Source organism: Jaculus jaculus, chromosome 13 (assembly GCF_020740685.1).
Source record: "Jaculus jaculus isolate mJacJac1 chromosome 13, mJacJac1.mat.Y.cur, whole genome shotgun sequence".
Lineage (NCBI taxonomy): Eukaryota > Metazoa > Chordata > Mammalia > Rodentia > Dipodidae > Jaculus > Jaculus jaculus.
In genome coordinates, this window is record NC_059114.1 from 89,024,865 (window position 1) to 89,050,144 (window position 25,280).

A 25,280-nucleotide genomic window follows, 5' to 3' on the forward strand; every position below is an offset into this window, starting at 1 on the left:
GGAATAAAACCCTGTATGAAAAACCAACCAAGCAACTGTCTCCCTAAATCCCATAAGTCAGACCAAAATAAAACAACAGCCCAAACACTTATAGACAAGAACTGTTTTTGACTGGCTGTCTCCTATTTCTAATTGTTTAGTCCACTGGTCCATGTTTACTTGATGCCACAGTTGCTTAGTTGGTATTAATAGAACAGTAATCATAGTAATAAAGCCACTCACAACGTTTCAGTAATCTATAAAGCAGCTGGAATGATTGTGCCAGGAATCCATAATGATATTTAAATCTTATGCCCTAATTTTTAGGTGTTTATAGTAAGCACTGCTGATATTCCTCTTTTGAGCAGTCTTTTCCAATGTTTTAAGCTAGAAGAACTTTGGACTCAGGGACGCTGTGTGTTCTAAATACTCACTTGGTATGAAACGTGGTCATTCCCGGGAATGTGGCCAGCTTTCAGATGTGGCCAGCTTTCAGAGCTTGGTCAGAAACTGTCCTTCTCTTTTCACCTTCCCCTCTCATGTGGCTGTGGTGGAAAAGAGGAAATGTTTGCAGGGCTCTTTCTCAACTTCTTCATACTTTAAAATTGTATATTAGAGTCAGGGGAAAACCCGATGAAAAGCCTACTTGAATTCTTGAGATTTTATGGATGGCATTTGTATGAATGGTCTTGTGAGCTACCTACTAATCATCAAAAATCTATAGCTATGAAAAATTTGAAGTAATGCAAAAGGAGAGGAAGTTGCTTACCAAATCCCTATGCACAAAGATCCCAAATCCAGCAATTGCCAGCACGTGGCTGGTCTAAAGTTTTGCCTACACACCATCATGCCTTGCCGAATGCACTAGGCATCACATCAACCCATGCATGTAGTATAGTCACTTAATTATGCTTTGGCTTCATTAAAATCAAGAAAAATGGGAAGATTTTTTTTTTTAAGTTTAGAGGGATGACTAAAATATCCATGGTTTCATATGTCAGTTTTACCTGTCTCTCTGATGTCCACCTTTTAACATTTTCACTGACGGTCACGCTGCTGAACTATGTAAGTAGACTGCTCCTTACGAGGTGCCGGTCAGCCGTGGGGTAGACGTCAGAGGAAGCTCCCTGCAGGAACCATGGGAGCCCTGTCAGTGAGGCATGGGGAGGCAGGTTCTTTGGCTTGTTAAGATCTTCGTTTTGCATAAACAGGGTTGGCGTCTGGGAGAGAGTTTTTAAGGCACTCCCAAGTCTGATTCCACAGCTCATTTTGATACTATGAAACGGTCAATGCTTGATGGCACAGTTGTGATCAGAAAAGCAAACCCAGGGCTGAGGATTAGTGGTTAAGGCACTTGCCTGCAAAGCTCAAGAACTCGAATCCTCACAGGTATAGCTCGACTCAGCAGTGACGCAAGCATGCAATGCCACAGGGGCAGAAGCGTCTGGAGTTCGCTCATAGCGGCTGAAAGGCTCTGACGCGCCCTCTCTCTTTCTCTCTCTGTCTCTCTCTCATAAATCTAAGTAAATAACAAAAAGAAAACTCAACCCCAAAGTCCAGAATCACAGATTGTGAATTCTGAGAGGAAGGAGGATTGGGGGAGGGGGGACTCAATTCCAATCTATAATCCTTGGCAGTTCCATGTACCTAATGTTATTTTATTGGAAAATCCGAGGTGACAAATCAGATGATATCTGCATGCAAAGCTCACATCACCAACAATGGGACTGCTTCCATCTGGAGCCAGCCTCAGGATGTTGTTATGGAAAAAATATTGTCTGCAATCAAACTTAAGCAGGTAATGGCCAGTGTGGCGATGTATGTAGATGTTTTGCTTTCCTATGTTATTTTTTCTGAGGCCATATCAAATCATCTGGCCATTATCCCATTGGTCGACAAATAGAAAATTGAGTGTTAATAAACCTTCCCCGAAGATGTATTCACTGGTTCTACTCTGGTTAGGGCCCTGGTGTGTTCTCAGACCATACCAAGTTCTGAGTTACCATAATGATGGTTTCTGTAAGCATCTTGTCGAGCAGTGAGGCGATGGAGTCAGGGTGACATTATTACTGAAACAGTGAGACCAAGGTGGGGGAGGCAATGAGCTGCACTTTTAATCATTAGGAATTTGCTGCGTTAGAAGTTGGGAAAGGCCCAGGCTTATGGAGAAGGAAACATGCAGGTATAAAACGGAAAAGGCTAGTGTTTTTGTCTTAATCTTGCTGTCACCTTCGTTTAGGAAGGTAACACGAGTTCTACCCCCTCCCTCTGTTCCTCCTCCCCTCACTCGCTCCCTGGCTGGGGTTCGAGAACAGGCTTTGGGCATGCTAAGGACGGGCTCTACTAGTGAAGCCGCACCCCCAACCGCCTATGCTTATTTTTGCATACTTTGACTTTGATTTTCAGGAATATCAGAACTGTTTTCAGAAGACAAAACAAAAGCTTAAACAAAACCCGAGTGAGAAACAATTTGAATTCAGTGAGATGTATATATTCGGAAAATTTGAAACCTTCCACAGACGTCTCTCCAAGATAATGGACATCTTTGCAACTTTCAGGACATATGCAGTTCTGCAAGATTCTAAAATTGAGGGGTTGGAAGACATGGTCATTAAATACCAGGTAGTATGCTTTTAAATTCTATTTTTTAAATTTAACTTTTATTATATATGTATTATAATAGGTTATACTCTTTTATCCCTTCACCCCTGCTCCTGTTACCCTGAGGGTCCCTCCGCAGATGGGTTGTGGTATTTATTGTGGGTTCATGAAGGCCTCAGTCAGTCCCTGTGGGATAAAGAGGGGGCAGGAAATGTGCCTCACTCTGTGGCTGTTACAGTATTTCCATCCCCTCTTCTGTTTATGTTCCCTGAGCCATGGCAGGCATGTTGGCAGCCTGATTTAGTGTTGAGTTCTGAGTAGCTTCTGGATTTCTGCTTTGGGTGGGTTTTGATTGATCACTGTGTCTGTCACCATTGCCATGGTGCTGGTTGTCAGGGTAGCAGTAAGAGCAGTATTTGCGTCTCTGTTTCCTGTACATTTTCTCCAGCGCCCCAGTAGATGTGGTAGAGGTAGTCTCATGGTGGGCAGTCAGCTTATCTTTTTGTCTTTTTGATGGATCTTGGTTCTCCTCCATTTCCTCTGTCTTCTGTAAAACAAAATAGAATCTCCAACAAAGCGTGAGAGAAGCTTGGCTTTAAGAGGATGTTTAAGAGACGTTTTGGTGTGCAAGCCCACTCTTCTCTCTAGAGAGCAGTAGGGGCCTCTCTCTGAAGTCCGTGGGTTTCCTGACCATGATATCCAGTACCAGATATGCATTCTCGCCCTCTGAGCAGGCCTTATGTCCAGTTAGAGAACCGCTGCTTACCACACACCCAGTGTGCCGCTGTGACACAAGTGTGCACTCGTCTAGCTGGTTGATCTCATAGCCTGCAGGGCCCTCTCACTTACGTTGCTGTCCTCCAGCACTGTGAGCACTAGCCAGGAAGGAGCTAGTGCCCCCTTTGATGCCAGCATGGCATTCTGATGCCCTCTGACCACCACCTGTTTCTGCCATTAACCCTAAGTAAACTTTCTGTCATGAACCCTAAGTCAACTTTCTGTCATGAACCCTAAGTAAACTTTAATAATTTAGGTAATAGTACTTAGAATGATTCAAATCATAAGTATAGAATAAAAATATAATCTTAAGAACCTTTAATAATAAGGCAACTAGATTTATCTGAAGGGCTGGGCAGATGACTTAGCAGTTAACATAAATTGCTTGCAAAACCTTCTGGGTGTGCAACTCCCCAGCCACCCACATAAAGCAGGGTGGGAATTTGTTTGCAGCAGAAAGTGTCCCTGGTTCTCCTGTTCACCAATAAATAATAATAAAAAAAAAAGATTTGTTTGGGGATTCCATAATGGTGCTAACATGCTCTTTTAAAGGTGCATGTTTCTATAAGCGATTTCCCAATGGCTTAATCATCTTGGCCTCATCAGATGAAAGTGCTTGCTTCTGAAGCTTGAGCCTGATGCCCCAGATCCCTGATTCCCTTGAGTGTGATTCCCCAGAGCCCTGCGAACAGCTCTGGGCGTGGCTACACATGCCCGTGACACCAGTTCTGTGGAGACAGGGAACTGGAGAACTCCTGGGACTCAGCGACCAGCCTGACCTGCAGAGCACTTCCAGGTCAAGTGAGAGACTCCGTCTCCAGGAAATACACAGATGAGTGATGATGGGGATCATCTGATGTTCTCCTCCGACTTTTGCACATGTGTATATGAGGCACATGCATCTGCACACACACACAGACACACACACACACACACACACACTCATGCGAACACTACACCACACATCCTACACACACGTGCAAAAAGTTAAGCATCTGTAGGAAAAAGCATTTTCATTAGTTGCTCAAAGAAAAGTGTTTAGAGATAATTTATCATTTGACTTATTCATGAAAGATATATTTCATAAGAAATATACAATAGCTAGGCACTGCTTGACATTAGGGTGAGTGACGTCCAGTTACCTGTGCGTTTAAACTTTCTATTTCACCAGACTTTATTGTACTTCTGATGTTCCTAATCATTTTGATTTTTCTTTGCTTTATCCTGTGAGGCTAGCTATTTGGTGAACTTAGTTTTGAAAATGACTTAGCACTTCAAAGATTATTAAAAAAACAATTTACAAACAAACTGTGTTTTGAGTTCTTAATGTGAGCATAATCAGTTTTTGCTTATTTGGGGTCAATGATACTCAAACTTTAGTTACTCTTTTTCTACTGAAATTTGAGAAAGACTGTATAATTCACTGCCACACATTAATTTTTATAGTCTAATAGTTGAGACCAATGTAAGAAATCTTTTCCAATTCCTGAGTACATTAGGTTTTGGGAGAGCACAAAAGAATATTTTATATAACAGGAAACATGTGTGCCATATGTCATCCTCAAGGTGGATAAGCCATTCTTTGAAAGTGGCAGTATTTCAAGACAAAGAGAGAATACATTTATTTTTTTCAGTTTGGAGTCTTATGAATTATTTTCCAATTTTAATGAAAAATGACTCTAGAGTATATTTCAAAGCTTGTTTTTGAATGAGAACTTGAGCTGTACATCTGAATCCAGATAAGAAATCTCTTCTACCTGGTAATATTGTGGAAAATTGTTTTGAAGATTTAAAGTGAAACGATTAGAATGGACACACAGCACAGTAGTGAGAAAAGATGTAGGTGGCTCATGACAGTATGAAGCAAGGGTCTCAGGTGGCAGCCGCAGTGCCAGAGCCTCAACGCCACATCGTGGGAGTGGTGGTCTTCGTGGAGCTGGCAAGGCCTTTGCCCACCCTTGCAGCTCTCTTCCCAGGGGGTATCTTCAAATGTGGAATAGGAAGTGTTGCAGTTAGCTTCATGCTGCTGGCAAAAAACACCCAGTGAGGAGCAGCTTGTGGGAGAAACGTAGTTTATTTTGGCTTACAGACTCAAGGGGAAGCTCTATGATAGCAGGGGAAAATGTGGCATAAGCAGAGGTTAGACGTCACATCCTGGCCAGCATCAGGTGGACAACAGCAGCAGGAGTGAGTGCCAAACACTGGCAAGGGGAAGCTGGTTATAACACCTATAATACCACTCCCAACAACACGCCTCCAACAAGGTTCCAGTTCCTGAATTGCCCTTAGCTGGGGAGCAGGCCTTCAGAACACGTGAGTTTGGGGTAATCTGAATCAAGCCGCCACAGGAAGTTTAGTCCACTTGGGGTCTGCAGTGCCACCGTCACCCTGGGAAGTTCTCTGGATCATCACATGACTGCTTCCCTCAGCGTCCAGAGCTGGAAAACTTTTCACTGTGAATGTTCCCTCACCTTTTGTTTACTTCTTCATGATGCGTGTGTGCGTGTGCGTGTGTGCATGTGTGCATCTTACATAGATTCTAAGCTCTTGTTTCCACCAAGTGTGATGCTGAGTACAGAGACATGTCTGTTCTGTTCATTCTTGTGTCTTCAGAGTTTCCTGGCACACTATAGGTATGTACTAAATAATGCAAATAAGTGATTGTATAGATTGTGTTTGCTTAGTTATATTTCAAGGGTCACAATAGTTTCATTTATTTAACTTAATATGTATAAGTAACCATTACATCCAATCATAGTGCAGGGTTCCTGTGCTCTTCAAATTTTTCAAACAGTTGTATTACAATACATACACCATCTACGGTACTATAGATTTTCCATATTTCTCTTAGACATGGTTATATCACACACACACACAATCACAATCTCCAGATATAGCTGCTCTTGTACACATGATATGTCTCACGAAAGAGCAGGCTGTCATAACCAACAGAGGTTCAAGAAGTTACGCAACTTACACACTTTTGTCTATTGAATGTTTGATGCTTGGATGGAAATGACTTTGAGGAGGAGGTTGTGAAAGGAGGCTGAATATGCTTCATAAAAATTATATGCTTCTGTCAACAGCGTGGGCGTTTGAGTTTCAGAATGGCTTAGTACCTGGTTAAGAATGATCGCAAAGCATTACAGCTCATCACTCAGAGCAAACAAAACTTCTCATAATAGTATTTTTCAGGAGATGAATTACCTAATTTGCACTCTCATCATCATAGACTGGAGCTTTGCAGGGCAGCGGGAAGCAGTTAATTCTAAGAAGTTTTAAAGTGGGAGATTGTGGTTTGACGTTTTATTTAAAGCACTTGAGGCTTGGGAGGTAGCAGCTCTTCTGTAGCTCTTACGACACCATCTTTTTCTTCCTGTGCTGTTCGTGTTTGGTTAAACCCTTACTTATTTTCAGAGATGATTTAAGCTTTTCACAAAAAGTATTTTAATCAATTTTGGACTTTTAAAATTATGTTGGATATGACTAACATATGAGAATTTTCAAGAAATATGTCCTAATTTTCAGGTGACATTATTATTTTATTTTATATATCATTTGTATTTTTTTTGAGGCAAGCCTAACAAACTGACCATTTTTTATGAGAAAGAGAGAGAGAGAGAGAGAGAGAGAAAGAATTAGCATGCCAGGGCCTCAAACAACTATAATAGAACTTGAGATGCATGCACCACCTTGTGCGCATGTGTGACCTTATGCTTGTGTCACCTTGTGCATTTGGCTTATGTGGGATCTGGGGAGTTGAACATGGGTCCTTAGGCTTTGCAGGCAAGCACCTTAACCACTAAGCCATCACTCCAGCCCATATCTGTATTTTTTTAAAAATATAAACTCCATGATAGTGCTTCCCAAATGATTCCTTTGGATATAGTCTGGCAGTGGTTTATTGTGTGTAAAATAATAGGCAGTAAGCGATGAAAGAAGTGGAGAAATAAGGCTCATTTTGAACATATTTCTGAGAATACAATTTGCATTTAAAGGTCATATCTGTTAAGTATTATAACAATTATATGAAATATTGAATGAAAAATGAAAAATTGTCTTACCATTTTATTTAGCGGTTTAGCCACTGTTAAATAATCCCCCATCCATGCTCATGCAGAAGATCCTAATTAAACTAGGTGTTCCCCTCTCTCTCTCTCTCTCTGTCTTTCTCTCTTTCTCTCTCTCTCACACACACAGAAAGGCATCAAAGCAGAAGAGACTAGCTGGGAAGGACACGGGGTCCAGTGTGAGGGGCATGGGGACAAGAGAAGGTAATGGGAGGGGATTATCAAAATATATGTATAAAAATTGTCAATAAATTAAATAAAAAAGAGAAATATTGTCTTTTTTCCCTATTTCAGGACATTGTAGCAACCATAAAGAAAAAGGAATATAACTTTTTAGACCAGCGGAAGATGGATTTTGACCAGGATTATGAAGAATTTCGCAAGCAAATTAGTGGACTTCATGTAGGTAGTATAATAAAATTCCTGTTGACAGTCACATGCTTATTTTGTTCATTTTTGTCCACTGCTTGATAATCATTACCTTTTCCGCAGGGAGACACACCTTGGGCACAGAGGGTGCTGCCTGCGCTTTGTGATTTCTGGTGAATGCTTAAACGCTCCTTTCCGTAGGTTAAAGAGCCATGAGAGCAGCTTTGGATAATGATCTGTGATCAGACTTCTTCCCTTTCAGTTCTTAGAAAGTGAGCTTTCATCTTCCACTGAACTGCTATGTGGCTTCATTAGAACGTGCATTTGCTTCCATTTACTTGGTACTGTATGTTGATGGGTGTAGTCAGAGGTAGCCTAAGCAGACGGCCATTGTATCTGGCAGACCCCAAAGGCAGGCCTGCAATGAGCCCCAGAAACCTTAGACACAGTGGTGCCCGGACTCCTCTTGGTCCCAAGGCCCCTGTTCTTCCAGTGCATGCTACTCACTGCAGGCCGGCCCAACCTTCAGCCCTCCTGGGAAGCATGGCCATTATGAGATTCTGAGATCCAGCTTAGCTCCACGTTCCTGGGGAAGGGCTTGGGTGTACGTAGCCCAGAGCTTACCAGCTGTGGGGTCATGTAGTAAACGGGGCTCACTGGGGTGGTTGGGGATGCTTGTTGTTAGAAAAGGAGAGTTGGAGAAGATGAAGTGAGACAACTTGATAACTGCCTGCCAAAATTAACTTTTGATTTCTTTCATGCCAGGGAGGTATAAGCATACATTTTTCCTTTATGGGAAAAATAACTCCAGTCTGCTGTTTTATTCCCAGAATTTATGTGTGAACTACATTTGTATCCATTAAGGGAAAAGATCTGGGAGGGTTTGGGGGAGGAGTAAGTTAAAGGTTGAATTACTTTATGTTTGGAAGTGAATATTTTTAAAAAAATATTTTATTTAGTTATTTATTTGAATGCATGCATCGGGGCCTCCAGATGCTCTGGGGATCTGTACTCTGGTCATCACTCTTGTGCAGAAAGCACTTTAACCACTGAACTGTCTCCCTGGCCCTAGAATTTATGTTTTGAACCCTTATACCACAGGACACATTTCACTTGATAAGAAAACAGTTCCTATTATAATTTCAGCAATGGTCCATTAGACGTAGTGGCAGTGTCTTCCTGTTCGAGACTGGTGATCGGTGGTGGATCTTGGTTCTGTGCTCGGTGGCCAGTGTCTCCACCTCGGTTCCCTTGCTCTGATCACATGGGACTGCGGTAGCTTCTGTGTGGACTGTGCTAGATGGTGAGCTCTTTCAGGTCAGGCCCTACCTGTTATTAAGAAGATGCAGACTTAGCCAAAGAAACAAACATAGACTGTTTGGCGCTTTGTCTAGAGAAATAAATTTGCACTTGAAGTAGATTTGCTTAAGACCTCACAGCCAGAGAGGAAGCTGCGCTCCAGCCGCAGTGTGAGTTCAGGTTCAGTCAGAACAGAGGTGTGAATGTAACATCGCTAGGGAAAGGGAAGGATGACTATAACCTCAAAAGTGGGAAGAGGGTAGGGAGGGGGAAATGATGTTATCAAAGAATAATATTCTGATACCGTGTCAGAACTTGAGGGTTCGAAGATAAAAAAAGACAGTTTAATAGAAACAGAGGGAGACTACAAGTCATGCGCACAAGGCAGGACGTGATCCTTGGGAAATTACCCCATGCCTGTGCTTGGCTGAAGTTAGGACGGATTTCAGTGGAGGCTTGAGGCCAGAAAGATGCCTGTGGCTGCCCAGCAGATGGCGTGGGAATGACCAGTGTAGTCCATGCTCTTTTAAGCTCGTGTCTTGTTGTAATGAGAATGAGATTTTAACCACTAACCCTCTTATCTTCTATCTCAAAATTGTTTTGCTCTGAATTTGGTTTACTTACTAGTTTTCCTCCAGTATATTTATTCCTTTCTTAATTCTCTTCCCTTATTTAAGCCTTTTCTACTCTTTCCCTGGAATACTCATCCACTCTTATGAGGTCAACCTTGACTGTTGTAAAACTGGAGTTGAGGTGCCTGCATTATGAAAGTTCTGGACGGGGTGACCTGATGGTCTTTTGGGCAATTAGGAAGGTTCTGGATGGGGTGACCGGATGGCCTTTTGGGCAGGGGTGAAGGGACTTTCTGACTGATGTCTGAAGTGATCCAGGTGTGAATGCGGTCATGATCATCCAGCTCTCTGCTCGTGAAAAGACCAGCACGTGTGATCCTGTCCTGACTTATGTCTGCGCTGGTACTGACAGGCCAAAGCAGGCACTGTACCAAAACCACACGGATGGGCTGTTGAGAGCACAGAAATAGTGATGACCCCGCAAAGGTCATCTTCCCCAGCAAAGGACAGGCCGTGGGGGTGGAAAGCCCCTGTAAAGAAAGTGAACTGGGGTCTGAGACCCTGCACCTACGCATGTAACAGGAAGAAAAGTGCAAAGTTTCCACAGCACACCCCAGAGGCTGTGGGATTCCCTAGCTCACCCCAAGGACTGGGAATCTTCATACTAGCCTTACAAGAATGGATCAAAGTGTAAAGAACAGTAATTCAAGGTCTTCTGTGTCTGCAGCAATCTCAGCCCAGACCTTTGCCAATCAGTGAGGAGAAGTAAACACTGGGATTGGGGTTCAGGAGCTGAAATGGCAGGATTTTAAATACTCTTCTGAATACTTCATGCACAGAGATTCTTTTATTTATTTTTTTTTCGAGGTAGGGTCTTGCCACCTCAGGCTGACCTGGAATTCCCTCTGTAGTCTCAGGGTGACCTCGAACTCACAGTGATCCTCCTATCTCTGCGTCCTGAGTGCTGGGATTAAAGGCATGCACCCACACTCCAGGCCAGAGATTCTTTATGTAGTGAAAGATTTTAGACATTTATTTAGGTGGGCAACTAATCTGGTACCAGTTGTAACCAAAGCAAAATAGATAATACCATCCAGAAAACATATGATCTGGGGCTGGAGAGATGGCTTAGTGGTTAAGGCACTTGCCTGCAAAGCCAAAGGATCCCGGTTCATTTCTCCAGGATCCACGTAAGCAAGATGCACATGGGGGCACATGCCTCTGGATTTCATTTCTAGTGTCTGGAGGCCCTGGCATGCCCATTACCCCCTTCTCTCTACCTCTTTCTCTCTCTCAAATAGATAAATAAAATATATTTTTAAGAAAGAAAATGTATGATCTGAGTGGAAGTCATGGAATTACTGAGGACAAGGACATCTTGTAGAAGCCCAGGGAGGTTTCACCTTGGAGACTTGCTGTGTGGGCGGGGCTGTAAGGAGCTGCATCTGTTTAGAGACTAGGATCCGCGATGGTGCCTGGGTATTGTGAACTGCTCCTGCCAGGTCACTTCTGCCATACCCGACCAAAAGCCAAGCCCATTTATTACTACGTTTAAAAACCTGGTTGCCTTATTTTAATATCACATCTTTAAAACACAGTTAATGATCTTATTAACTATTCAGAGGTTCCACAATTTAAACTAGTTACTTGGAAACAAAGATTGAGATTTTTATATTGTAACATGAAACACAAAATAATATGATATTCTGAGTTTTATGCAACTAAAATCATGCTTGCACTGAATATTAGAATAAATAAAGAATAAATTATGCATTTTTTGTGCAGTATTTTTGGGGTGCAAAATTATGCAGTATCATAAGATATATGAGGTTCATGAGAAGTATTTTGGAAAATCCCCTGGCTTTCAAGTCCCTGCGTATTTGTGACTTCTAAGCATATATTTGCTGCTCAAGGTCATTAAAGATTTTGTGTTTTGCAACCTATTGTAATTGCTTGTAGAGTGCGATGATATTTTACATTTTATTGCTAAATAGAAAATATCCAGTGTTTGTGGGGGTGGTGTCACAACCAGGTAATCCCAGCATCTGAGAGGTAGAAGCAGAAAGACTGTGGGCCAAATAAAATTCTAGTGCTAATTTATTGCTCATAATTGGATTTTATTCCATTTTAGAATGAATTGCAGAAGTTCATGGATGTTACATTTGAAAAGATTCAAAACACAAATCAAGCTCTAAGTATGTTAAAGAAATTTGAAAGGTAAAATTTGAAATAATTTTTCAACTGCCAGTTTCTAAAATTGGAAAAATGTGAATATAGTTTAGCTTTTATTATCATTATACCTTTTATTATAATTTCCCATTATGTTGCAAAGAAAAGGCTCTTGACAGTCTGAATCACAAGGTCATAGTTTCTAAGTTTTTCAGAGGATTAAGGAAATTAATTCCTTAAAGGATTAAGGATTTGCTTTTTTTTTTTGCAGAGAATACTCTTAGCTTTGAAGTACCTCATGGCTGCCTGTAGGAATATTGTTCAACATTTAAATAATTTGGAAAAATTCTCACCAAGTTAATTATGACTGCATTATAAAGGATTGATATTACTTTGTTCTTTATGCATGCCACAGCACTACCTCATTTTTTCCATTACCATGCTTTAAAATAAGTGTTAGTAAATAAAATTAATAGATCGCATCCCATTAATCCAAACCTTTTGCTTTTTGCATTCTAATCAGATTGAACATACCTAATCTCGGCATTGATGACAAATACCGAGTGATCTTCCAGACCTTTGCAGCTGACATTGATATGATTTCTAAGCTGTATACGAAGCAGAAACATGACCCTCCTTTGGCTCGCAACCAGCCTCCCATCGCTGGGAAGATCTTGTGGGCCAGGCAGCTGTTCCACCGGCTTGAGCAGCCCATGCAACTCCTCCAGCAGCACCCTGCGGTGCTGAGGACGGCCGAGGCCAAGCCCGTAATCCGCAGTTACAACAGGACAGCCAAGGTCCTCCTGGAGTTTGAGGTCCTCTACCACAGAGCGTGGCTTCAGCAGGTGATTCCCCTGAACGAGTGCTCCTTAAGTGGTCTCCTCTGGCCACAGTGGGAACCCTCTTCTAGCATTACACACACACATCCTATGTGTATGTGTTGAGTGTGTACATATGTATCTGAGGTTCACATGTACTGGCACATGTGTGTAGAAGCCAGAAGACAACCTTGGGTGTTTTCTTCAGATTACGTGTCCATCTAACTTTTCAAAGGGTATAAGATGTCCATGAAGAAAGAATAATTTCTAATGTTTAAATACATAATATAGATAATTGAAACTCATTTTTACTTAATCTACAATCTTCTAAGTTAGAAAGTCCCAGATGCTTTTACTACTCTATTGGTTAGATTATTTCTTTTTCTTTTCTTTCTTTTCTTTTTTCTTTTTGGAGGTAGGGCCTCACTCTAGCCCAGGCTAACCTGGAATTCATTATGTATTCTCAGGCTGGCCTTGAACACACAGTGATCCTCCTACCTCTGCCTGGGATTAAAAGCATGTGCCACTATGCCCAGCCAGTTTATTTCTTTTTAAAACTCAAGAAGACCCTGGCTTGGAGTACACCTTAGTTGTAGAACCTTTGCCTAACCTGCATGAGACCTTGAGTCTCACACACACACACACACACACACACACACACACACACACACACACACACAGGCATACGGATACCAGTAAGATCCTGAAAAATGTCAGTAATCTTCTGTATGTCTATTAAGAGAAACCTTGTGTTTTTGGGTGTACTAATAGTTAATCAAGTTATACCATTCCCATCCCAGAACTCGTATTTCTCTGTAGAACAGCAGATAATGCTCCTATGAATGTAGTCATAGAATTTCTAGATAACTGAAATCTAAGTTTCCAAGAGTTTGTGAAACGTTTAAGTTGGAAAAATAACTGAGAAGGGATAAAGATATCAAGGAACTCATGACTTTTACAAAGACAGTTTGACTCCTGCAATATCTAGTTATTTGTCGTATGTGAGTCATGAACAAGCACTCTAAGCTACTTTCTGAGAGGGGAGTTAGGAGAAGAGTGAGTGACCCCATTGCTTTGCTTTAGGAAGCTCCAAATTATGGACCGACCATGAATAACAGGAGTGGCTGAGCCACATACTCGGTCCACACTGACTTCTCCTAATAATGTCGGCTTCTTCCACAGATAGAAGGCATTCACATAGGCCTTGAGGCATCTTTGCTGGTGAAGGCACCAGACACAGGGGAATTGTTTGTGAACTTCGATCCCCAGATATTCATCTTATTCAGAGAAACCGAGTGCATGTCACAGATGGGTCTGGAAGTCTCACCTTTTGCAGCTGCCCTTTTCCAGAACAGGGATATATACAAAAAGAACTTCAGTAACATGAAGGTATAGTACTTTTATTTTCCCTTTTCCTGGTAGGTCCAGGGAGCATTTATAAAATGGAGTGGCGTGTCCTGTTGGAGTGCAGAAGATGTCAGGATGGAGGGAGTAGAAAGAATGAATGGCAGCACCAAGAAATGGGGTGCAGAGCTGGCTGGGCTGGGGCACTGTGCATCTTCTAGGCTAAGACGGAAGGCTTGGGAATATTTTTGAAAATCAGTGGAGCATTTTGAATTGGAGAAAGAGGCATAATCTCATTTGTAATCAAAATCATCCTTGCTGCTAGGTGGGTTTTAATGTGGTAAAAGTGTCAGTGGGAAGCCAGTTTTTTAGACTGTTAAACTGATTCTGGATGGAGAATGATGGTAGCTGGAAAGACAATGGCTGAAGAGTTGGTTAGAGAATTAGAGTTATGTCAACTGGCAGGTCACGGGGGAACTTGAGGATAACAGAAGCAGGGCTACCCTGGGCTGGATGTAGGCTGGATTCAATATAACTGCACAACAATGCACAGCAGCCCTCAGTGTAAGCCTCATTTATGAGGAAGACAATGACTTGAATAAAACTTTGTGGGGCAAGTTGGAATTTCCATCCAAGTTGTAGTTCCCATCATAAGCGTGACATGGATTTTAGACACCCACCAGATACAGTACCCATGCAATTGGATATATCACTAACTCACTTTTTTAAATTAACTAGAACCTTTGTATGGACACATCATGTGTTGGTCCCATATTTCCTACCCCATTCTGCTGAGGGCCCTCCTCAGTGGGGTTTCTGGTCGTCACCACGGGGCTGTGGGTCATGAGCTGTGAGAGTGGCTGTGAGTCGCCGTGGGGGGAGGAGGGCTGTGTCTCTGGATGTCCCCTCCTGCCCTGTGCCTCGTACATTCATCCTGCTCCCTCTTCCACAAACCTCCTGAGCCTTTGCGAGTGTGCTTTAAGTTTACATTAATGCTGAGCCCTCAGCAGCTTCTGGATTTCTGCCTTGGTGCATTTTGCCCAACTCCACTTTCACTTTGTGCTTTGGGACAGGGTCTCACTAAGTTGCCCAGGATGATTTTGAACTCACTCTATAGTCCAGGTGGTTCTCCTACCTCAGCCTCCTGAGTAGTTGGGGTGACAAGCCTATGCCATCAGGAATGGCTCATTTTGAGCTTTTTCATGGTAGTCATTCAATTTCATCTTTCTCACCATCATGTTAAGTAAGTGGAGATACGATACTATAATTTCATTTATAGGTCATGACAAAACCGTAGCTCAGAGAAATTGAAGGTCTCATAGAGAAATGGCAGCATTAGGACTCGAACCCAGACTTGTCGTCTGCTCTCATGATGCCACTACTCCTTGCTATGTTAAAAAGTTCATGTTCATGCCAGCCAGATATTACTCAAGTGGACAGCCATACAATACTGATTAGCATGTCGGGATTTTCTGTTAAATTCTTCTCTTTTAAGAGAGAGAGAAAGAGAGAGGGGAGAGAGAGAGAGAGAGAGAGAGAGAGAGAGAGAGAGAGAGAGAGAGAGAGAGAAGGAGGGAGGATGGGTGTGACAGGGCCTCCAGCCACTGCAAATGGACTCCAGACACATGTGCCACCTTGTGCATGTGGCTTTCATGGGTCCTGGGGAGTTGAACCTGGGTCCTTTTTTTGCAGGCAAGCACTTTAACCATTAAGACATATCTCCAGCCCTACATTCTTCTTTCATGTTAAAAACACATAATTAATATGCGTATTTACGAAGAAAGCATGTTTTCTTAAGGAGTCATATTTATACAATTATAAAATTCCTGATGTTAATTTTGTACATAGGATGTTCATGTCACTTACCTGTAGCTGATATCACAAAATCCCCAAACATAGAGGTTTTTAAGAAAGTTTTCAATTTATCTCATGATTTCATGGTGAAATGATTAGAGAAGGTTGTGAATGAGGTTCTGAGCTGGAACTATGAACCAGGCATCTATGTGTGAACTTTCAGTATGGAGACTACAGGCTTGTGGAATTTGTGACATCACTATTCAGGAGCCAGTGTTATTAAGAATAAGGACAGAACCACGTCTGCTGTGCTCTGCTGGACCCCCCCATGTCCTCCTTGATTTGAGGGAGGTCATATAAACCCAGCCCTCTGAGAGGAGAAAGGGCAATGAGTGTTTTAATGAGGTTATGGCTGTATATGACAATTTAAACAAGTTAATTAGCATACAGTTTATGTTTATTGTGTCTGGGAGGTTAAAGAGTTGAGGGTCTCTGTGCAACATGGGCAGCTAGCTGGTAAAAACAGAGCTGATTTACTGGGGTGTTTGGAGGCCAGCTCATGTCCTTGTAACATCCGAGCCTCTGCACTGGCTGTGTAACAGAGTTTTCAGGCTTCCTATGGATATGACTGAGTAGCTGAGAGTTTGTTTTATTCATATCTTTCTTGGAAGATAGTTGAAACTGGGAAGAGATGAAATTATGGAGGCTGAGTGAGGAGTATAGATTATAAAACCAATCTGATCTGGATTCAACCCATTATCTTTGGGTAAATTACTTTACCTTCTAAGCCTCAGTTTCTCATTTGTAAAAGGGGATGAGTAATATCTCCTGGGGTTAAAGGATTAAAGGGTGAGGAGTAGAAAGCTTGCTGGAGGTTGGTTCTAAGAACCATTCTCCAAACAGAATAAGTTACGGACATTGGACCAACAAGGTAAGCAGTGGCTAATAGCTTTAGGAAATGTATAAGTGGCTGCTAATAGAATCATCAGATTTAGGCTTTTCTAAAGTGGCTTTCATAGAAATTGAAAGGGTCTTACAGAAATTGTGGAAAAGCATCATAGGAAGAAAAGATTATGGAGCTCACTTGGGAAATGTTAGGTTTACCTAAATTCTTAAAGCCCATCAGGATTTTTACACACTTATGACAGGTTCATCATAATCACACTGTTAACTGGGACACTATTGTATGAAGTAGTTTTTAACTTATGCATCCAGGGATCACTTTTGTTATCAAGTGTCCTTAGACTCTCTACTTCAAGGAAAACATTTGGGGAACATCGATCTAATATTAAGGTAATAACAGTAGTCCTGGTACCAATATGGGCTTAAGGCCATTTGCATTTAGAAAGCATATTTAAGAGGTTGGCCAGAAGAACTATCAGACTCATTTAAAAATGGTAACATGAGGACAGAATTGCAACAAAGTTTCACACTAAACAAGAGGTAAATTTAATGAGGAACCAAAATCTTCAAATTCCACGTTGCAAATTCTCTTTCTGAACAACTAATTGACTAGAGAAATGCTGATTGATAATCTCCTGTGTTCTGATTCATGTTTCAAGCATATTGCATAAAGAAGAAACAATTCTTGGCCTTGTATAATGCATACAGAAATTTCTAGATGTACTGTGGGGTTTCATCTCAATAAATACGTTGAAAGCATTGTAATTAAAAGCATTCATTTGTTGTGCCTAACGTATAGCGCATTGTAGCTTAGCCCAACCCACCTTCGATGTTTCTTGGATAGCCTAGAGGAGTGAGCATCACCTAACACAAAGCCCATGTCATGAAAAAGTATTGAAATTCTCATGTGCTTTTCTGAGTATGTGTTTCAAAAAGCACTGGGAACATCGTACACAGTAGAGCACTGGTCATCTTCCTTCATGAACGTCTGCATGACGGGGAACTGGGGCTCCCTGTTGCTCCCAGCAGCTTAAGAGCACATCAGAACAAGTACCCAGGCAATGGTCAAAATTCACACATTCCAAGTACAGTTTCTGTGGAAGGTCTTTTACTTTCACAGCATTGTAAGTCAAACCTCTTTAAGTCAGTGATTGTCTCCGTTTGAATAAGTCAAAAGATAAATGTTGAACATTATAAATCAGTAGCTTATCTAGTGTGCTGAAATAAAGTTGCAGGTGTTATGGACAAAATAGGGTGGAAAGCAGAATATATGAGTTGTTTGGTGGTCAGTTTATAATCTGAAGTGGGTAGTCAGGATAGGGCGTATGGGAAGAAGCAGGGAGATGATGGCAGACCATTTGAATAGTCTGGGTGAGAATCAGTGACATGGTGATGGGGTGAGTGTGGGAAGCAGATCAGATATCAGACGTCATTTAGACGCAGAACCAACAGGGTCATTGACATAGTGCCTGTGAGTGGGAGACAGGATGGAGGAGGACTTTGCATTTTATCCAGTGGACAGGAGGATCATTTAGCAGGGAGAAGGATGATGTTGCCATTATCTGAGTTGGAGAGTGCTGTGATGAGAAGACTTGGGGAGATGAACGTGCCTCATTTGTGGACATGGTAAGCTGGAAGATGGAGACACTGAAGTAGGCTGCTGTACATGAATCTAGACCCAGAGTGAGACCTGCACCGGAGATGTGAACTTGTGTTTGGCATATGGATAACATTTAAAGCTATTTAAAGGTACTTATTGAATTCAACCTGATTCCTGGCTTCCCCTGTGTGTTGTGGGGTTTTGCATCAAGATTTGACCAAGAATCCTACAAATAGGCTTTGGCAACCCAGAAAATGATGATAATTGTGGTCCACAGGAGATGCTCAGAGGGGTAGGGTGCACCTTACCTCACTGTGTTACATGAAAAGATTTTGCCCAGTGAAGCAGACTGACTGCTGTAATTGTGACTTAACATGGGTTAGCAAAGTTGTTTGATCTTAAGGCTTTTTATGGCTTTGCAGTTGTGTAGAAGCTGAGAAATTCTGATTCTCAAATTCTTTTTCCTCATTCTCATTTGTAATTTATTGGATTAGGAATGACAGGGAGCACTTGCCATTTGTTCTTACTTTGTCTTCTTCATCCTACATGGCAGGTTATTAAAGGTCTACAGCTTGACCCTAAATAAAAGCAATCCTTTTAAAAATAAAATGATATTAATAGATTTTAAAGGTGAAGCATGAGTTGGTTATTAACACCATCTTATTACAGATGATGCTGTCTGAATACCAAAGAGTGAAGTCAAAAATGCCTCCTGCCATTGAACAACTGATGGCCCCACATTTGGCCAAGGTGGGTGAAGCTCTTCAGCCAGGCTTGACTGCTCTGACCTGGACGTCACTAAATATTGGGACATTCTTAGAACACGCCTCTTCAAAGATCAGTGAGTCTGTCTAAATGGTTTTTATTTCTCAGTTTTAAGGGCTGAGTTCTTAATGCCTGGCAGATAATTCATTTGAATGCTGTTATAAACAAGGAAGTGAAAAGTGTGACTCAAGATCTTCCATAATTTTGGAAAGAATATTGGATTAACCACATGCTTTCATGGATTCTTACTGCTAGGTGTTAATACCTACAGGGTCTTTAGAGCCATTCAATTCCTTAAATTAATTGATTAGTACATTTTAGAACATCTTCTTTTCCCTCTACCTCTCCTCTCTGCCCTCATAGTTCTTTCTCCACCACCTCTTGCAGTGCTGGGGATCAGACCCAGGGCTCCATGCATGCTACGCCTGTGCCAGTGCCACCAGTGTCTTTAGGATCTTGACTAGAAACATATAAAGATTTAGACAAAAGAATATAATAGATAACATAATATTTTAAGCAAGAAAAGTTTACACAAATGAGATTTTTTTTTCTTAACTAGGGATGTGAAACTCCTTGAGATGTATATAAGGTGCCCTCTTTTGTAGTGTGGCCGACACAGCACTACATACAGATCAATAATTGCATAAATTCCATTTCTTCACTTTCCTGGATCAACCCATCCTCTCTTTTATGGATTGCCTCTTATTCAGCCTTTCTTCCAGATACTGCTGCTTATGATGTCTCTCTGTTTCTCTCTCTCTAGCTTATAGGGACGAAGTAAGACTTTATTTATAACCTTAATTATCAAGAGCTTGCCCTATCAGTAGGTGTTTACTATACTTCCCAAATAACTGAGGTCTCAGAAGTGTGTAATTTATCAGGTGCTGTGTGCTCAAGAATACTTGAGAAGTACTGGTTGGGGGCAGAGACAAGTGAAGAATTATGATTGGATACTCCTGCCTTTGTTCTTCTTGATAGAATGGGGACTGGATTAAAAGATCACTTGTAATAGGGTCTTTGGATAGGAATGGAATATATTTTCAGCTCATTATAATCTGATTGATGGATCCCATAAGACATGCTGTGAAACAACAATAACATTAAGGAAGGTGGAAAAAAAAAACCCTGCAAAACAATATTAAATAAGATCTTCAGCTTAAAGGTTACAAAACTGCAATCCACAGAAAACATCTGAAATTAAATGGATGTAAGCAATAAAGATGAGCTCCCTTGTCTTTAATCCAATATTCTTTCCAAAATACAAAATTCTTTCTCCCCAAGAAATTAAACAAGAGGAAATTGGCTAAAAGTCTCCAAGGAGACATTTATAAGATATATAAAAACTTCACAGGAAGAGTTATCACAATCAAATTAGAGCAAGCCACTGAGGTAGTCGTTAGTGATGTTTCCCTAGAGAGTTATTAGGATTAGAGTGATAGCAATTTGGATGTTTTATTAGTGTGAGCTGGAGACAAGAAGATAGTTTCTAAAGTAACCCCCTAGTTCTTGTATTGTGTTGTGTTGTCTTATAATTTAAACAAAAGAACTAAAGTAGAACAAAGATTATTTCTTCAGGAGATAAACTATGTTATTTCTCAAGAATGTTTGGATTCTGTATTGGATTAAGTGAGCCATCCTTTTTGTTTATGGAAGCCAAACTGCATTACACATTTAAAGGAATGCTGGTCAAGGCTGGAGAGATGGCTTAGTGGTTAAGTTGTTTGCCTGCAAAGCCAAAGAATCCCAGTTTGATTCTCCAGGACCCATGTGAGCCAGATGCACAAGGGGGCACATGCATCTGGAGTTTTTTTTGCAGTGGCTGGAGGCCCTGGGGCACCCATTCTCTCCCTCTCTTGAATAAATAAATAAATATGTAAATAAATAAATAAAAAAATATGTATTAAAAGAACACTGGTCATTCTTCAAATAATAAATAGAACTTTTCTGAACATGAGCTTCTATGCATAAATGCTGTTAGTTTTTAATAATTGCTGCTGTAAGAACTCACCACAAACCTCATGGCTTCAAATTAATGTAGCTTTGGAGGTCAGAAATCTAAAATGAATCTTATTCAACTAAAATTAAAGCATTGTCATGAGTGCTTCCTTCTGGGGGAAGATTCCTCCAGGAAGAATCCTTTTCCTAGCATTTTCCAGGGTCCATAGGCTGCCTGTATCTGTTGGGTGATGGTCACACCAAGCTCAGAGCTTCTCCATTGCACCCTCAGACCTGACCCTCAGCCTCTCTGTTTCCTTGTCTCTTTCTTCTCTGACCTTCACTCCACTTAGAGCGATCCTTATGACAACTCCAGTCTTATGTAGGTAATTTAGAACAATCTCCACATCTCAAGAGTCTTAACAGATTTGTAAAGTCCCTTTTGTCATATAAGGCAACATAACCAGTGGACAAGACCTGGAGATATTTGGGGGACCATGTTTTTAACTTTCCACAGATGTTTTGAAAATGCCCCAAAGGACCAGTTAGGTAGAAACAGTAAAGGTTTTCCAAGCACATATACTTATGTAGACATGTTGGCGCTGTTTCTATAATGAACATTAACAGGAAGAACTGGACCATCAAAGATAACTACCATAATAGTTTGGAAGTGATTGAAACTGTAAGGAATTTATGCTTTTAAGAGGTAAAAGAGATTTGTTAAGGGAGAATAATGTCTTTGATGCATTATGGGTCATTAATTTCAAGTAGATTTCTTAAGGAAAACATTATTAGAAAAAGAGAGATTTTACTGTATAATATCTGTTAAAAATGCATTGCTCTTCAGATGTTCATCCATGGCCATCATTCCTATCTTTGATGTGGGATTGCTGGTGGCTTTGTTCAGAGTTGGCTATTCTCTACATGGAACTTTGTACAGTATCACCTCAGCAAAGCTAAAAATATTTAGTGTATCATTGTAGAAAATAACAGAATTTCACTCCAGTTTTATTTGTTGAATACATCTTATGGAATGTGTATTGGGAGAAATGTTGAAAGTGTCACGATGGACAAATAGATTCCTCCAGAGCTGACAGAAGAGTGAGCAGTTTGACACGGTCAGGACCACGCCCCACATGTAGGTTCCCAGGCAGTGTCCGAGGAGGGTGATTCGGAGCTGGGCAGGAGGGAGAGCTGGGAACTGTTAAAGAGGGAACAATGTGAAACCCAAGTGTGGAACCGCAGTACGTTCCAGGGACATGACTAACCAGAGAAGTGTTCATCTTGATGTGCCTGCTGCCATTTAATCATATGTGTAAGTTTAAAGAAATGCTTGCTTAATCTCCTTAATTCCTTTTGTTTTCCCAAAGAGAACTTGGAGCTGCTGCTGGATCGCGTGAATGATTTGATCGAGTTCCGCATTGAGGCCATTCTCGAGGAGATGGGCAGCACACCGCTGTGCCAGCTCCCCCACGAGGAGCCCCTTACCTGTGAAGCCTTCCTGCAAATGACAAAGGTCATTACAAAACTGACACATGCATGTGTGTGGACACACATACCCATATTTGTGTGCATGTGTCAGGGTGCATGCTTGGAGGCTGGAGGACAGCCTCAGCTTTTGGTCTTCTTGTTCTTTTCTGCTGACGTCACCAGGGTGGCCAGCTGCAAGCCTCCAGGAGACACTCCTGTTCTTACCTCCTTTCTTGCTGTCTGTGTGTTAGCAATACAGATGCCTGCTATGGCATCTGGCTTCTGCCATGGGCTCTGGGGATCTGAACTCAGGTACTCATGATCTCATGGCCAGTGTGTGATCCACTGAGCCATCATCTCCGCGATCCAAGTCTGATATATTTTTATTTAATAAAACCTTTCTCTTTTGCAATCCATTTTCCTATAAAGGGGATTTTCAAAGCATAAATTAGTTTTTCCACTTGGGTCTCTCCAGCCCAAGAAAGTGCATATCTTTTGTGAATGTCATGTTAGTCTCATTTATAATATTCCCTATGGGCATCCTGGTGATGTGAACTCTCTTTTCAATGATGATTTTTTTTTTTTTTGAGGCAAGCCTAACATACTGCTCTTTTTTACGAGAGGGGGTGAGAGCAAGAGCGCACATATGAAGAAAGGGAAGGAGGGAGGGAGAGAGAGAATTGGCACACTAGGACCTCCAGCCACTGTAATCGCACCACCTTGTGAGCATGTGCAACCTTACACACCTGCATCACCTTGTGCATATGGCTTACATGGGACCTGGAGAGTCAAACATGGGTCCTCAGACTTCTCAGGCAAGCACCTTAGTCACTACGCCATCTCTCCAGCACCAATGTTGATTTAAAAAATGTGTGCCAGGGTGTTGACTCAGGGCTGAGACTTATCAGCACAATAGCATAGGTGATAAGGAAAGACAAATGTTGTCTGAGAGAAGCCCTACACAGGTCTCATGTAGAACTCGCTTCCTTCAACAACGAAAATTCAACAACTCATGTGCAAAGATTCTACCCAGTGAAGCCCACTGCTCAAGGCTTAAGGTTCTTATTAGGTCTGTGCATTACATAAAAAATGGCAGCCTTTGGGAAGGAGTCAGGTTCAGTGTGTCACATTGCTTAGTAGTCTAGACAGAGGAGCCAGGGTTTCAGTCAGCCACACAGATTGTTGCAGTCAGGGTCACATTTCTGGCATAAATCATCGGACCAAGAGCAGATTTTGGGGAACAAAGGGTTTATTTTGGCTTACAGACTCAAGGGGAAGCTCCATGATGGCAGGGAAAAGGATTGGCATGAGCAGAGGGTGGACATCCCCTCCTGGCCAGCATCAGGTAGACAACAGCAGTAAGAGAATGTGCCAAACACTGGCATGGGGAAACTGGCTATATCTTCCATAAGCCCGATCCCAACAACACATGCCCTCCAGGAGGCTTTAGTTCGTGATTGCCATCAGCAAGGAAGACCAGCATTCAGAACACATAGGTTTATGGGGGACGGCTAAATCAGTCCCCCACACAGGTGTGAGCATCATTTCTCATACGAGCTTCCAGGTGGCATTTTGGTGTCGTTTGCCAAGGCAGCCTTCCTGAGGATACCAGTCCTAGGCATTTGTTGCTAACCTGTCTCTATACATACAGTGACCTTCAGTTTATAGTGACTTGCTAGTGTGAACTTAAAATTTAATGTCTACATTTTACACATTTCTGGTTTTCCTTTTCCCACTCACTCACTGTGAGTACATGTACCATATCACTTGCCCTTCCTGCTAATTTTAATTTTCATCACCATCTGAAAAATCATTTGGTTCTGTTATTTTATAAAAAAAGTTACTAGAAATTTAAAGTAAGTTTTAGAACATTTAAAAAATGGAAAAAAAAATAGCATCTGCATCCATCGTACGGCCATTGCTGTCGTATGTGTGAGCGTGTGTGGCATACGCACATGTACTGAGACAGCCCTCCACGTAATCTCCTTCAGCGGCCAGAGGAGAATGTCAGATCTCCCCCTCCGTCACTCAGCTGTCTGCATGTTCCTCGTAGTGGAATCTCTTGCTGGTACTGGAGTTTGCCGTTTGTGAGCTCCAACAACTCCCTGGGCTCTGTGCCCACAGGATTGGTGTTACAGACATGCATGGCCGTGCCCAGCTATTTATGTAGGTTCAGGAGATTTGAATTTGAGTAGTTTCTCGCCCCCTCAGGCCCTCATGCTTATACAAAAAAATACACTTAACTGCTGACCATAAAGCAGTTTCTTTCCCCTTTCAGTTAATTTTTTTTTCCAAAATATTTTTTTATGTCACTATATGGCTTTCCTAGGCACCATTTTAATGATACCTTTAGAATATATTTTGTGAGATGTTATGACGTTAATTTCTTATTGCTGGACATTAAATGGCTTCTAGAGTTTGTCTGTTTTGCCAAAAGCAGTAAAAGATACATTTATATGCCAAGTTCTTCCTCTTCAAGATTATTTCCTCCCTAAAAATAAGATTAGCATGTCAGTGTGGTTTCATGTCATAGTCATAGATATTCACAGCCAAATTGTTTTTCAAAAGGATGGTACCAGTGTGTAATTCTGTGAAACATGCTATAGGGCCCATTTCAGTAACCCCTGGCAGTCACTGTTTTATTATAACTTATCAACTTCCATTAAAACATCAAGATCATGGAATCTATTATTGATATTACTGAATGCTTTCTGTTAAACTTTTTGCCTTTTCACAATTCATGTATTTGTTCTGTATTTTTTTGTTGGCGTGCCTGTACCAACCAGTGCAGGGGATGTAGTGATAAAAAACATTG

At 41.5% G+C, this 25,280-nt stretch overlaps 1 protein-coding gene across 1 annotated transcript in view; it reads left to right on the forward strand.

Annotated features, from left to right (window-relative positions):
- Positions 1-25,280, forward strand: part of Dnah5 (dynein axonemal heavy chain 5) — a 247,680-nt gene that overhangs the window by 34,306 nt on the left and 188,094 nt on the right. Inside the window, exons 10-17 of the mRNA XM_045132474.1 lie at positions 1,655-1,777; positions 2,386-2,601; positions 7,722-7,829; positions 11,799-11,884; positions 12,360-12,681; positions 13,837-14,043; positions 18,965-19,136; positions 22,366-22,511. Of these exons, the coding sequence (XP_044988409.1) occupies positions 1,655-1,777; positions 2,386-2,601; positions 7,722-7,829; positions 11,799-11,884; positions 12,360-12,681; positions 13,837-14,043; positions 18,965-19,136; positions 22,366-22,511 (1,380 nt within the window). The remainder of the gene's footprint in view (positions 1-1,654; positions 1,778-2,385; positions 2,602-7,721; positions 7,830-11,798; positions 11,885-12,359; positions 12,682-13,836; positions 14,044-18,964; positions 19,137-22,365; positions 22,512-25,280) is intronic.